Genomic DNA, 14,809 nt, shown 5'->3' with positions numbered 1-14,809 from the left:
GTTAGCTGTACAGCTGCCTCTACAAGGGGTGTTTGGGTTCTCTCCCCATGGTAGTCCGTGTTTAAAGCTGTGCACACAAGCAAAACTTTACACACACTGGCACATATACACAAAGACCAACAAAAACTTTAGTGCATGCACGCACCGCACGCACGCACGCACGCACGCACGCACGCACGCACGCACGCACGCACACGCACGCACGCACGCACGCACACACACACACACACACACACACACACACACACACACACACACACACACACACACACACACACACACACACACACACACACACACACACACACACAGTACAATGAATTGAGTTTATATGGTTACTGACTGTGCTGATTTGCAAGAACCAATAAGAGGGTACAAAACAAGTTCAGGGGAGAGGGCCTTGTGCAAGTGTGAGGGTTATACTCATCTACCCATTCAGCTCATACAGTTCCACTCGGCTTGTCTCATCTCTTAACTTGTCTCATATTCTATGCTAGTCCTCTACATACAGCAATCTTCATTGGATAAATACAAGCAGTTTCAGTATAAGATAGTTTATCTATAGTTATATAGTTTATCCATAAAGAGAATGACCATACTTTTGTGTTCTTAAAGAGAGAACACTTTTTTGTTCACTTAAATGGACTACTTCTGTGTTTTCTTTCAAATGGAATGTGAAAGGATTTTTGCTGCTTAAAAGTAATTTTTGGTATTTGATTTATTCACTGGATCTTGTTGGTGTAAGGCTGGCTATCTAAACAAGGTGTTCACACCTTCAAGGCTGCTTAGGCATGGGCATAGATGGAATTCAGTTGAAGGAAGAGGGGGATGTGTATTCTAGTACTCGCTGTATTTTCTTTGGCAGTACACTTTGCTGAGTGTATTCACTTAGTTGAATGATCTGGTCAAGGTCCACAATCCTCTGGTATTTGCACCTGCGATCAACCTTTGCACCGACAGTTGAAGTCGAATGTTTACGTACACCATAGCCAAATACATTTAAACATTTCACAATTCCTGACATTTAATCCTAGTAAAAAGTTGCTGTCTTAGATCAGTTAGGATCACCACTATATTTTAAGAATGTGAAATGTCAGAATAATAGTAGAGAGAATGATTTATTTCAGCTTTATTTCTTTTATCACATTCCCAGTGGGTCAGAAGTTTACATACACTCAATTAGTATTTGGTAGAATTGCCTTTAAATGATTTAATTTGGGTCAAAAGTTTTGGGTAGCCTTCCACAAGATTCTCACAATAAGTTGGCTGAATTTGGGCCATTCCTCCTGACAGAGCTGGTGTAACTGAGTCAGGTTTGTAGGCCTCCTTGCTCGCACACACTTTTTCAGTTCTGCTCACAAAATTTCTCTAGGATTGAGGTCAGGGCTTTGTGATGGCCACTCCAATACCTTGACTTTGTTGTCCTTAAGCCATTTTGCCACAACTTTGGAAGTACAGTGCCTTGCGAAAGTATTCGGCCCCCTTGAACTTTGCGACCTTTTGCCACATTTCAGGCTTCAAACATAAAGATATAAAACTGTATTTTTCAGTTTTTGATTTGTTAAAAAAGTTTGAAATATCCAATAAATGTCGTTCCACTTCATGATTGTGTCCCACTTGTTGTTGATTCTTCACAAAAAAATACAGTTTTATATCTTTATGTTTGAAGCCTGAAATGTGGCAAAAGGTCGCAAAGTTCAAGGGGGCCGAATACTTTCGCAAGGCACTGTATATGAGTCCTTGCACAGATGTCCAAATGTTTACTATTAAACTGATGGTTTAATATACAGATGTGGGATCTTAATTTGAGCCAGTTTGCTACAGCAGGAAAATGAGCCTGCAACAGGAAATGTGAATTATTATGTGGATTATAATTAATGGCCATTTTTGTAGGGGTTGATGCATTTTTCATTAGAGCAAATCAAGTCTGAAATGGAAATTTCAGTGGAAATTACAAACTTTAGAAGCCTTTTTAAACCTCAAATACACTACAAGTGTGAATTTCCTGCACAGATTCGAAGCAACAAAATTCTAAGCAACAAGTGATCAAATGAAGATCTGTACTATTCATCAAGGTTGTTTATAGGGTAATAGCCTATGGCTGACCAAATAAACTGATCAAAAGGGTAGTATGGGCTGAAAGCATGGGGTGGATGTGTGGCTGACCTTTCCCAGGTATTTCCCCAGTTTTATCTTTATTATACCACAGCTATAAGCACAGCTATAACTAGTGATATGCACTGAATAATGAATATTTAAAAAAATATATGTTTCCTGAATGTATAGAGATAGTTATACAATAGAACATATCCCAGCCCACTGAGCAAAAACTTGTTGAGTCCACATGATTTCCACATCATTTCAACCAACAAATCCAATGTGATGGCGTTGAGTCAACGTGGAAAACTGACTATTTGAAAAAAGTCATCAACGTACGGGAATTTAGTATTTTTTTCACTCAACTTTTCACCTGAATCCAATGACATGGTGAATTTCTTTTGTGATTTCACGTTGAATTCACATTAGATGACCACTCAACCAAATGTAAATCAAAACTTTGTGTTGAACTGACGTCTGTGCCCAGTGGGAGATGTGTCATCTGTCTCTGTCCTTTGTCCAGGGGCCTTGTGTTATGCTGAGCTGGGAACCACATTTACAAAGTCAGGGGGCCACTACACCTATCTATCTGCTGGAGACATTAGGACCCTTGCCTGCGTTCCTGCATCTCTGGGCAGAGTTTTTATTCATCAGGTCAGCAGCCTGTATCTCTGTGTCTCTTTGCATACACTCTTAGAATAGTTTAGGAGACAGTATAGTTTACTACCAGTTTTTCTAATACTTTAATACTGTACTCCATGTGGACTGTAAAGGCCAGCTGTAGCATCCTACGTGTCCCTGGCGTTCGGACGCTATGTGGTGGATCCCTTTTTCAGCCCTTGTGCTCCTCCCACAGCACTGATTAAACTGGTCAGCATCCTTGGAGTGAGCGAGTGATAAAATACAACCGATAAGACTTTGTGAATTGTTGGATTACTATGGTATACTATTTCAACAAGGTTTATCTTCCTCCTCTCACTGTAGCATTTGTGGTGGCGATAAACTGCTGGAGTGTGACCCTGGCATCTCGCACCCAGGTCACGCTGACATTCATCAAGATGTTTGCCCTGGTCCTAATCATCGTTCCTGGCATCATGGCATTAGCCAGAGGTGGGGTAGTGGTTTTGGTAGAGTTACATGATACACGATGTACACAATATACCCAGGACCCTATTCAGTCAAACCCTGCTAACTCGTTTTCCTCGCTCCCCTCCCCAGGACAGACAGAGAACTTTCAGAATGGCTTTGAGATTGATACATTAACACTGGATAAGCTACCATTGGCCTTTTATTCTGTTCTATATGCCTATGGTGGATAGTAAGCAGTGTACAAAAAAAAATCCATACCATACCATCCATAAAGAACTGTTAACTGATAAATGGATATCTCTTACTTTCTTTGCAGGTTTTATCTGAATTTTGTCACAGAGGAGGTCATTAACCCAAATAGGTATTTTACATTAAAAAAAACAATGTGATTGACCAATTATTTACACACAAAAAATCAAGTAACCTCAAGTCTTTGATTGTCTGCTCTATTTTGTCAGAAACATCCCACTGGCAATCATCTTCTCCATGGTGACGGTGACTGTGTGCTACGTTCTTGTCAACGTGGCCTATTACACCATGATGACAGCAGAGGAGCTTCTTGTGTCTGATGCTGTGGCTGTGGTCAGTAATGTGGCACCAGATGGTAATATCCAAGAAAATGAAAATAACTACATGTGAAATGAACGGCATGTGAGCCTCATATATGCTGTCTGTTTATCACAGACGTTTGCCAATCGTGCGCTTCCCGGCTTGGCCTCTGCGATTCCTGTACTGGTAGCTGTGTCCTGTCTTGGGGCGCTTAACGGTGGCTTCTTTGGAGCACCCAGGTAATAATGCTGCACTCTCGTAATTCAGAACCATACACCTTGATGTACGCTTGGCTGGTTCTATTCGCAAGACGTCTGTCTGTCCGTGGTGCAGGATGCTGTTCGTGGGAGCCAGGGAGGGACACTGGCCAGTCCTCTTCTCAATGATCCACATCCATCGAAACACGCCTCTGCCTGCTGTTCTGCTGCTGGTATAGTCTACTACTACTGCCCATAGTCTACCTTGCCAACCCAATTAGAGTCTCTTTACAAACATCTGTATTGGCTTTGCTTTCATGGTCCAGTTGAGATGTTTGTGTTGTCCTTCCTGCAGTATCCGTTGGTGGTAGTGATGGTGGCCAGAGGAGAGATCTTCCAGCTGATCAACTTTGCCTCCTTCTCCTGGTGGCTCTTCATTGCCATGGCGACCATGGGGATGCTCATCCATCGCTACCGCTTCCCCCTCCACCCAAGACCCTTCAAGGTTGCTATGACTACTATAATTAACTAATGCCCCTTGTTTGGTACTGTTTCTTGACTGCTTACCTAGTTTTATTCCTATGATCAGCTCATAATTCTATTCTATGTCTACTAGGTGCCGCTGGCCATTGTAGTCACCTTCACAGTGGTGTGCTTCTTCATCGTTGGGCTGTCTCTGTACTCAGACCCCTGGAACACAGGGGGCAGCTGTGCTCTCACCCTGTCTGGAGTCCCTGTCTACTACCTGACCGTGCACCGCTCACACCTGCCCACCCGATGGAGAAAGAGCTTCAGTGAGTCACATCCTTATCATGCCACTATAATGTCGTTGTCATCATACTGAATTACTGATAGCAGAAATGTCAGATGAGGGTGGTGTTGTGTGGGATAGTTATGGCTGTTGTGTGAGTCACCGACAGGACTGTCTCTCTATTCTCCAGACTACTGCAGTAAGCAGCTTCAGATACTGCTGGAGGTGGCTTAGCAGGAAGTTCAGACCTACTAAAGACGCCTCTTTAATCACACACACTGGTCAAACGGACACCCATTGTTGTGCCCTCCATATTGTATGTAGATGTGAACACCAAGGCATGTTAGTTAGATTTGGAAAATAATGAGCCGTTAACGCTACAGCATTCACTGCTGGGAAAGTTAGTTCCGCTGAAAAACCCCCAATGACTATTGTTTTTGTTTACTTGAATTAATGAGGTGTACTTTTTACGCTTTGAATACGATAGATGTTTTGTGTTGATTATTTACATTGAAAATGACGATCATGAGCAAATGTTGACATACTGGTATTTAGTACTCGAAACAAAAAGAGAAACTGTGACGTATTCATTTATTCCCATTTACATAGGATTCATTAAACAGACATGCTTTTCTTAAACATCCCAAAAGTTACCCATGTCAGTTTTCCCACAAGCCTCCCTCTGGGGTCTGTTGTACCAGTCATATAATAAATACTGAGCCAGAATGTAAAGGTTCTTGCATATTATGTGGTGTTCATGCCTCTTCCAGTTTATCATACCTTCAATTATAATATGGGACAAGAAACCCAGGACTGTGTGAATCTAGTTCAAGTTAAGACATCTAAACCCAACCAATGTGAAAAGGAGCAGCAAAGTCAGAGGGTTTCACTGTAGTCAGCACACCCACCCAAAAAGAAAAAAGGCACTTTAAACATTTACATTTAACTCGTTTCCAAGACACCAGTACTGTAAAAAGAGGAAGCCAAGTCAATCACCAGCAATCCCATGCCATGATATTAAACACTAGCAGACAGGATGCTCCTCAGACTTTAACCTGAATGTGTCCACCACAAGCACAGCTAACAAACGAGCCAAGAAGAACTAGAAAAAGCCATACATCGTTCAGAATTGGTCATATGCAAATGATGCCGTCTTCCTTTCCCATAACAAAGTAACAACTATGACCCTTCGATCAAAATAAAAACCATAAACTCACGCATTAAATGTTTAATCTTCTAGCCAAAAAACTTCCAATGACAATTCAAACATACATTTTTAAAAATTCAAATATATTTCCCTTCTACAGACGGATGCAAGACATCACCATACTACTTCATGCTTTTACATAGTTTCTCACTCACTACTACCACTCTTTAAAAGTTCACAAAGCAGATTGGACATTGCGTCATACCTAGAATAAGTTACAAAAGTGCACCAGAATAAGTGTTGACTTGGTCAATCAAAAATGGCATCTCCTTTGGGTGTAGACAGTCCTTGTTTTATTACTTTCTCTCATTGGTGGTTGATCATCTGTACATCATGTTACATCCTATCAGAGGTCCAATCAAATGGAGGCACCACATCTTATATTCTAGCATGGTAGTGTCAGTCTCACTGGATAGTGATGATTTATCTATGTATAAATGTACATTTTAAAGAGCAAAACATATTACAAAATGTGCAAATTAAACATACATCTTCTATGTAGGCTACATACATCAACATACAACTCAGGCATACTTTTCAGTTCCCTAGAAGTTCCTTCAAGACTATCGTGGGAGACAGTGAATTGTAATCAAAATATGGTCACTTAAGCTTGTGGCATGAAACACAACCAAGCAAGAGGGGAAAAAAAGACTGGTTAGTAGTGACAAAAGCAACCAAAGACAAAAGGTAAAATCTAAGTTAGAAAACTCCCACATTTACAGATTGGAAGACAATGTGAGCAGCTTGGGTAATGATGAGACTATGGCATCCTCATCTAGCAATGAACTTTGAAAGGGTTGAGCTCTCTGCTCGGCAGTGGCTACTTGAGTTCAGGGATGAGCTGAGACCAGCTGATGTTCCCCATACCCAGATCATCATCCTCCAGGCCAGAGAAGCTGATATCCACCAAGATCTTGCTCAGGCTGTCGTTCATGGTGTCCAGGACCAAGCCCTCCGTAAGGGAGCGGTTGGCTGTGGAGGGACCCCCGATTTGGAGCTCTCTGGAGCAGCCCGGCAGACGCTCTGGCCCCGGGGAGCAGGTGCCGGTGGGGCCAGCCGCAGATGAGGAGCGTGCAGAGGTGAGCAGCTCGCGAGGGGAGTTGAACAAGGGCAGGTCCTTAAAGGGAGTGCTACTGAAGCTGAAGGGGGTGTGGTTATGGCGGTCCGGGGTGAAGCTGGGGCCGGGGGTGCGGATGGGGCTGAAGTCCAGCATGCCGCCTCTTTCCTTGCCCAGCGGGGTTACCCTCCAGGGCTCTAACAGCACAGTGGGTGGCTTGCTGGGGGTGGAGGAGGCTGGGTGGCTGCTCTTGATGGGGGTCTTGAAAGAGAAATCCCTGCAGGGGCTGTCAGGCTCCGGCCGGGGGTCGAGCTCGGCATCCTGTAAGGCGGAGCCGTCGGAGGCCAGGCCCGAGTCGAAGAAGGTGCTGTCAGGGAAGAGGAGCACGGGCTCCTCGTTGGAAGGCAGGACGAGGCGCTGCTTGCGACGGGAGCTGCTGACTTCCTTCCTGGTGTTGGTCAGAATGGCCCTAGGGGTAACGGAGATCAGGGGCACACAGACCTGCTCCTCCTTCATCTCCTCAACTGGAGGAGCATACAGCATCACTGTGGAGGCATCACTGTACGTAACCTGCCAAACGCAGTCACAACATGTATTAATTTAATGATTATAGGGAATCAAGTAACCTCCAGCCACTTTACAATAAAAAAAAGGTATGGTGAGACTTTACCTTGGGAGCTATACGGACCCTCTTGCCCCCTCCTGAGGAGCTAGATTTCTGCTGGGGGGCAGAGAGGGGGATCCGTGTGGACGAGGACAGGAAGAGTGACTGGGTGAAAGGCAGCTGGATGGGGACCAGGTAGGAGTCTGCACGAGGAAGAAGGGGCTTCATCTTCCTCTCTGAACATATGGATGGCAGGAAAAAATTAAGTAATGAGGCAACGGCTACACATAAATAATTTCCAACTCTCAAAGGTTTGGTAATCGTCCAGCTGCTTGTTTCCCCCACGTCTTTCCCTCACTCACCAGGGACACTGGCAGATGTTTTCTTGATGTCAGGAGCAATTCTCTTTTGTTGCTGCGGGAAACAATTGAGATGTTAACTTCTTATTCCCAACACAACTATTCTAATTGAAATGGTCCCTTTCTCTTCTCAAAGACAACATATGAAGACGGCATGAGTTAGACCTGTGTAGGAGAAGTTACTATGTACGGTGGTCCTGTGGCGTCTGCCTCTCTCTGCCTACACCTCACATCTCCCCTGAAATTAATTGTCAGCTTAATGAGCTAAACAAGAGCAGATGGAAAGCATGTCCTGTCCTCTCTCCGACTGTCCTGTCCTCCCTGACTGACTGCCACAGATGAAAAGAAGGGTAAAACGATCTTACATGTTGGTCACAGACCTGCATGGTCCGAGACGAGATGGAAGTTGGATCAGACTCAGTCTGTGGGGTGGAAAATTGGTCAAAAGGGACAGAGTTATAAAGATAATCAAAAAGTAGATTTTAGAGTGAAGACAGTTATTTGCTGGCATTTGTCCTTTTGTGGAGTCCAATAGTTGTAATTGGCCAGCGACAAAATATGACTTAGAACAGAAAAGTGGGTAACATGCCAACCTTGTAAACCTGGTCAAGAGTAAGGCAGCGATTGGCCTCTGGGCGGATGGTCCAGTAGGAGATCTTGCCATCTTGTGTTGTCTCACGGATGAACATGTCATGCAGGGAGAGATTGTGGCGGATGGAATTCTGGCAGAGGAGCATAGACAATATCAAACTAAGAGGATGTGGCTTATGCCATTGGCAATTATACAAGTTGTTTGTTGGGTGCTTAAGGGGTATTTTTCTGCTTCTATTGTAACATGATCTGGTCCTCAACTACTACAGTGGCACCAATAAAATCATTCTGTGACCAAGGGCTTATTGTGGATGTTTACCTTCCAGCCTGGCTTGGCCACCTTTCTGAAATATGGAAAGTGATCCTCAATCCAAGTGTAGATCTCTTTCAATGTCATCCTCCTGCTCTTCTTACTGTTGATGGCAAACTGAATCATTGCCATGTACGAGTAGGGTGGTCTCTCTGACAAGGGGTCTTTGACAACCCGGTGTGCTTCCATTCGCTCACTTTGTGACTGTGTGCAAAACAGAACAAAAGAGAGGTTGGCTTTGTTTGGCCTATTTAGATACTACTCTTTTAAACTCAACATATGCAGCAAGCACACAGAACTAATATCACACTTGAGTGCAACACTTGAAACATTCTAGATAAACATATAACACGTTGCCGGTGACACCCTCCTTGAGCATCACTGTTTACATACGTCTGTTGACAATCACACCGAGAAGCTAAAAGAGGAGCCAAACCTGGAGAATCTGTTGGCAAGTGTCATGATTCTCTTTGTTGGCAGCTTTCTTAGCAGGATCTGGGTCAAGACCGTCTGTATTCATCCTCCCAAGCCACTGGATGTTAGTAAGGCTGTCATCTAGAGGACTGCAATCAAGGTCCCTATTCACTGTGAAATAATAAAAACTGTGCGCATCAACAATGTTCATCATCAAACAGTTAATTAAACAACACCGGAAAAGTAGAGGGTCATTTAACCCAAAATCATGCAAATAAACATACATGGTTTAATTGTAGTCAAAGTCCTAGTATCCTTTAGGCAGTCCATTGGTGTTTCCTTCTCTGGCTGTGTGACAAGAGCCATGCTACTCCTACCAGAGCTGCAACCGCTCATATAGCTAGGTTGACAGAAAGAATCTGCACCATCCTTGATACAGCCACCACCACTTAGAAGGATGAATTTGTTTGGTCCTTGAGAGCCACACTCCTTCCCCTTTGCAGTGAGGGCCCCAATTACACTCTGAAGGTCTGCAGTTTTGGGGATGACAACCACTTGTGTGCCAGGCATAGTGGGATGGTCCATGATACGGATGCCATCAGGAAAACACTGGCCACCTGAGGGTTTGGATGTGGATGCTTCCTTGTGTCGTAGTCCATCCGGCTCATCAATTGCTGGTTCATTTAGCTGAAAAGGAAGCTTCCTCCTCCTAAGGATCAGGGGCCTTCTTGGGCTCTGTCTCATTCTGCCCAGATTACAGAGCTGGCCCTTTGACTTCACTTGATGTCTGAAGAGATAACAGGTAACGTTAAAGTTAGAATGTAACGTTACAGCCAAAACTACATTTTCCCTGGGGAAGACAAAGCTGGTTAGGTTTGAGCTAGTTAGCTATAATGGCTAAATGATAGCTAAACTGATCTGATGACGAATCAGCCGCTGACAACTTTCTACCTGAGTTGATATGCTGCAACTAAGTAAGCAAGCCTGTCGATGCAAAAGCTGTTAGTTCCAAAAAATTATCCAAGGTTCTGTTGATGGGCAAATTAAAGTAGCGTTGGTAACAACGCTGAATTAAATGTATATCGGGTATAGATCACATCATGAACTGATATTTTCCATACTTGTGCTGACGTTACTCTAGTAACTTGCTAACCTAACTATACTAAAATCTATTTGATTGTATCAATTAAAAACAAAGCAGCCAGACAATTGTTACTATAGCTAGCTAGCTAACGATTTTAGAATAGAAATACCAGTCTTTCAAATATCAGCTATGGTTATGACGCAGTCTTCTAGAACATGATGGTGTTAGCTAAATTAGATAGTTGCTAATCCACGGGTTTATAGTTAGCTAGCTAACATACAAAGGTATAAAAATATTCCCTAAACTAGTAGTTAGTTAGATAGCGGTAATAGTTAACGCGTTTAGTTTGCAAGCTAACGTTAGTCCAGTTAATTAGCAAGCTAGCTAGCAACTTTAACCAAGTTGCATATCACAAACCTTCATATTATGGTGATGCAATGCGCTTTTGTTCTGGGTTATTTGACTCCTTAATTAAACAATGACAATAATCGAAAATGAAAGTTGACAGGTAGTTTGTAGATCTCAATCTCCTTTCATTCAGTGTGAAAATGAATGGGATTTTGAATTTTGGCGCAGTATTTGCGATTCCGGTCATGTGGTCTTTGCATATCCAATGGGTGAACCCAGTGGATGTGAAAACCAATCAGTGTTAACCATTATGTTAACGGCAAGACTTGGAGGACAGCGAAGCAAATGCAAAATGTTTGTCCTTTCTGATTCTGACATTATTTATTCAAAACATTGATAGCTAGCTACTTCTGACATGCAGTTTACACCCAGGTCAGTCGTGTGATATACGAAAGCGTAAGTACTCTTCCATGTGTTCACTCTGTTGTTATTTTTTGTTGTTGTAGCTAACTAGCTACTTAACCCAAAGCAAGCTGTAGTGTTTAAAACGTTTCTTATATGCCACATTTGTTTCATACTGCACTCCTTTAATACGTCACCATATATTTAACCTTCTCTTGACCCCATCAGCTCCTCAACCATGATCTCTAATGCCCCGTAAAACAAGAAAGAAATCTTTGCCATACTCACAGAAGCCGTCGCTGTTGTTTTTTGAGCCACCACTTGATGACGCCAGATACCACAATGTGCCTCAAGTGAGAGGCGCACTCAATCCCAAGTCATTTCTAGATGAGGAGCAGCGACAGAACAGCTGCGCAGCCTGTAGTTCTTGGGTAATCACAGTTTATAACTGTTAATGTGTATGATGATAATCATGTTTTTAATGTAATTATTTACTATCTTCTGAATGTTGTCCTTTCATAGACTATAAATAATGTATGACAAACATGTTCAAAGATGTGTCTCTCACTCACTCAATTTCAGGTGAGTCCACAGTTTGATCAGTTACCGCCCCCTGCACCCAGAGGAAGGCGAGGGAGGAAGAAGTGCCTCTCTGCACCAAGCATTCTTGACAGGAGTTCTGACTTATCCAGAAAAGGTAGTGTTTGCAAGTTCCAAGCCTTATCCTTTCAGAGAAGGTCAACAGCCCAACCTCTCCATCAAAAGCATGCACGTAGAAAGAAAGCTGTAGAATCTGCTCTTGGGGCCCATGAGGAGCAGCAGGGCTTGCAAGTTCATAAGGTTGGTTCTCTAAGTACAGAGTACCTAAGTAACCAAGATGAAACGGAGACACCAACACAGATAACTTCTCTCAGGAAAGGGACAGCTGAGAGGAGACGGTTGTCAGAGATAACACCGGATGATGCAGCATCAACCTCCAGCAGATGTGTGGGGGTCCTTAGAACGTCAGCTGGCAATGTTGCCAAACATGGCAAGAGCCCAGCGTCATGCTCTGCTCAGACTCCTGCCTCAGCAACACACCACACCCCTGGCACGGACAATGTTTTCTCCCCACTTGATGTAGAGACTCCAGAGTTACACCATGATGGAAGTTCCTCCTTTCTTCGCCTCCTGTTGCCACAGCCGATGACCCCGCCACATACTGTGACTTCAGAGATTTTAGCAACAGACACCCCAGAGAGGGACTATGGAGTCAAGGTTACATGGAGGAGGAGGACTGGGCTGATGAGGGCTGATGAGGTTGCTGATGGACCGAGGTTCTCTTTCAAGTGCAGAGGCACTAATTAGCATCTAATCAACATAACTGTAAATGTTGACATTTTACTATCATGTTCTGCAATTAACACTGAATTGTAGTTAACACCACATTAATAAATTAGTCCACTGATTGAAAGTGATATGTTGCAATAACTATAATATTATTGAGTCCACTCAATTGTTTTGCTGCTCGGAATAACGTTGTCCATGTGCAGTTGGTAGTTCAGCCCATTATGGATGTGGCTCTGTCTAGGTTCTTGTTTTCTTTGTACCCTGGGTCCACATTAAATCTTTTTAAAAATGGGTTGTTTTTCAATTTTACATAAATGCATAATGAATGTTTGTGGTGTGAGTGTTACAACACTAGCTAGTAACTTTGGTATAAATAGAGGGGTCTATTTACTAGCTACATTTGTGGTAACATGGAATGCAGAGGCAAAGAAACCTGTCCAATCACTCAAGTGTATATAACCTGCCATCCAATAGGATAGTCCGTTGTAGTCATGTGCGGTAACTAGGGCTGTGGGGAACAATTTTCCAAGCGTGTCAAGGAAAGTTGTATGCTGCACCACCAGCTGGGATCCATAGCAACCGTGGATAAACATGAGTTACTACAGCATAAGGTAAGTAAAACATTTATATATATATATAGTTTGCCCATTATATTATGTAGACATTCAGTGTCCAAATTGCATGGGCGAAGCGTGTCTGGTGGGTGGTGCGCGAGACTAGTCTCACTTAACTTATTCAGAAGGCACTGTTGCTCGAGAAGACTGACGCTAGTTTGGCTAATGTTAGGCTCGCTAGCTAACGTTTCTTGCTTGCCTGAAGATAGCCGAGCACGCTGAGTGGTAAATCAATCATGGAAGATAATACCAAGCACAAACTAAAAATACATATTTTCCACAACTTGAAATGTAGCTAACTATTATATACAGGAATCAAGCAGAGTTAAACGCTTATCATTAACCATTTGGACATCGTTTTATCGCGAAAGGGAAGCGTGAGTTGGTCAGTGAATTGTAGCTAGGAAAACCCCATCGATAGTTAGCTAGCTAACGTTAGCGTGCTTGGTAACGGTAAAGCAGAAAGCGCACAATTCTTCATGGATTGCTCGTAAAACTTTTAAATATTTTTTTGTAACAGGAATGTGTTTGAAAATGAGGGAATCTTTTTTTATTTTAACTAGCTATCGAGCTATAACGTTCCATCTGAAAAATGTCAAAATTATATGAACATGCATGTTAACGATGCTATAACGACGTTATAAACATCTGTCAAAGCTCATGTCTTGAATATGTTGGGTTGCTAACGTTACATTATTGCGTCACGAAAGCCATCAGATGGGGACTATATTACACTCGATTTCTCGAGTTACTGTGGCTTTGTCATAGGAGCTTGCGCCATTCTCCTTGGAGACGGCATCGCAGAAATGTGGGTAGCTTGCTAAAAAATACAGTGTTAGGGCCTATGAGGTGGGCAATCTTGGCAACATCACTTGGCACGGTCACTACCGAAGAAGTCTCCCGAAACGGAAGAAGTGAAAGGATGAACAACATCAACAAAAGCAGGTGAATCAAGCTAATGTCATATAGCATGATGATGGTATGGAATTGTGGCCAACATGGGGACAATCCGATGTTGATTAGGGTGTTGGATGGTTCAGTTCGTGGTTAATGATGTGATAGTTATGTGATAGGCTACATGGAGGCAATGGACAAATGATAATATGTCAGTCAGAGTATGATTATTATTTTACACTACTAGAACCCTTCGGCATAACAGAATCAGCTGTCATAAACACAGTCACGACAGTTTGTCATTAAAATTGCAACTGACTTTATACTGTTTATGACCCTGCTATTATGACAAACAATGTTCTTTTGAGCAGCTTAATGTGTTACACTAGCACCCACAAGTGAAATCCACTGCATTGCTTTTGCAATCTCATTTCACCCTGTGAAGTTGAGTTTCATTTAGAGATTCTTACTGCTTATTTCACTAGCAAACGTTTTCCATATGCTGTGCATTCCTGGTCAAAATAATGACACTCCACCCCCATATGATTGTGGATTGGAATGTAGGATGGCTGAACTATCTGGAGGCAATAAAGAATTCCACAGTCTTTGGTTTTTAAAGCGTGCCCACGAATGTTGCAATACCATTGCACCCACAACAAACAATATTATTGGCTATTACCTTTGTGACATCAATGCACACTGTGGAAAATGGCTCAGGAAAATTAATAGGCAAACATGTAGGCACAAGAAATACAGTATTTCCTCTAGGATTTCCACCGAACATTTTAGAGGCCCTCTTGGACGCTGAGACAAAATGTTGCAGTTTTAAAGCTAATTTCCTGCAATTCTACACATTTTGCCATGCGACAGAGGGAACATTTTACTGTTTTATAGCTAGTTTCATGCTATTCTA

The 14,809-nt window shown here is 42.8% G+C and overlaps 3 protein-coding genes and 1 pseudogene across 6 annotated transcripts in view; 3 read left to right on the top strand and 1 right to left on the bottom strand.

The window, feature by feature from the left end:
• Nucleotides 1-2,382: 2,382 nt before the first annotated feature.
• On the top strand, nt 2,383-5,157 carry LOC118392594 (cystine/glutamate transporter-like; annotated as a pseudogene).
• Nucleotides 5,158-5,896: 739 nt separating this feature from the next.
• foxm1 (forkhead box M1) lies at nt 5,897-10,887 on the bottom strand. Its single transcript, XM_052460576.1, has 9 exons — nt 10,727-10,887; nt 9,510-10,012; nt 9,248-9,396; nt 8,821-9,015; nt 8,504-8,632; nt 8,276-8,332; nt 7,914-7,965; nt 7,618-7,787; nt 5,897-7,517 (listed from the first exon to the last, which is right to left on the bottom strand). Exons 2-9 carry the CDS (start codon nt 9,967-9,969, stop codon nt 6,711-6,713), a joined length of 2,019 nt encoding a protein of 672 aa, XP_052316536.1. The 5' UTR covers nt 9,970-10,012; nt 10,727-10,887; the 3' UTR covers nt 5,897-6,710.
• A 63-nt stretch (nt 10,888-10,950) lies between these two features.
• On the top strand, nt 10,951-12,680 carry LOC118392504 (uncharacterized). 2 transcript variants are annotated; one of them, XM_035784541.2, is made up of 3 exons: nt 10,951-11,113; nt 11,288-11,490; nt 11,642-12,680. In XM_035784541.2, the coding sequence occupies exons 2-3, from the start codon at nt 11,308-11,310 to the stop codon at nt 12,404-12,406; spliced, it is 948 nt and encodes a 315-aa protein (XP_035640434.1). In that variant the 5' UTR covers nt 10,951-11,113; nt 11,288-11,307; the 3' UTR covers nt 12,407-12,680. The 2 variants fall into 2 exon arrangements, with proteins under 2 accessions (XP_035640434.1, XP_035640435.1); XM_035784542.2 differs by having other exon boundaries at nt 10,958-11,089.
• Nucleotides 12,681-12,817: 137 nt separating this feature from the next.
• The window catches only part of LOC118392592 (tubby-related protein 3-like), a 39,016-nt gene continuing 37,024 nt past the window's right edge, over nt 12,818-14,809 (top strand). Inside the window, exon 1 of one of the 3 annotated variants that reach the window (XM_052460581.1) lies at nt 12,818-12,999. In XM_052460581.1, the coding sequence (XP_052316541.1) occupies nt 12,980-12,999 (20 nt within the window). In that variant the 5' untranslated portion in view covers nt 12,818-12,979. Of the gene's footprint in view, nt 13,000-13,147; nt 13,948-14,809 lie in introns of those variants that run through there. The other 2 variants (XM_052460577.1, XM_052460582.1) reach the window with 2 other exon arrangements.

This window comes from Oncorhynchus keta, chromosome 13 (assembly GCF_023373465.1).
Source record: "Oncorhynchus keta strain PuntledgeMale-10-30-2019 chromosome 13, Oket_V2, whole genome shotgun sequence".
Taxonomy (NCBI): Eukaryota; Metazoa; Chordata; class Actinopteri; order Salmoniformes; family Salmonidae; genus Oncorhynchus; species Oncorhynchus keta.
The sequence above is the reverse complement of the archived record's forward strand: the minus strand, read 5'-3'. Positions and strand labels throughout refer to the sequence as shown.

Bases quoted from the DNA above. Each gene is read 5' to 3' on its own strand.
- LOC118392504 (XM_035784541.2), top strand. From the start codon at position 11,308: ATGCCCCGTAAAACAAGAAAGAAATCTTTGCCATACTCACAGAAGCCG. The intron at 11,491-11,641 runs GTAATCACAGTT...ACTCAATTTCAG, and splicing joins GCGCAGCCTGTAGTTCTTGG to GTGAGTCCACAGTTTGATCA.
- foxm1 (XM_052460576.1), bottom strand. From the start codon at position 9,969: ATGAGACAGAGCCCAAGAAGGCCCCTGATCCTTAGGAGGAGGAAGCTT. The intron at 7,788-7,913 runs GTGAGTGAGGGA...CCATATGTTCAG, and splicing joins AACATCTGCCAGTGTCCCTG to AGAGGAAGATGAAGCCCCTT. The intron at 7,518-7,617 runs GTAAAGTCTCAC...TGCGTTTGGCAG, and splicing joins GGGTCCGTATAGCTCCCAAG to GTTACGTACAGTGATGCCTC.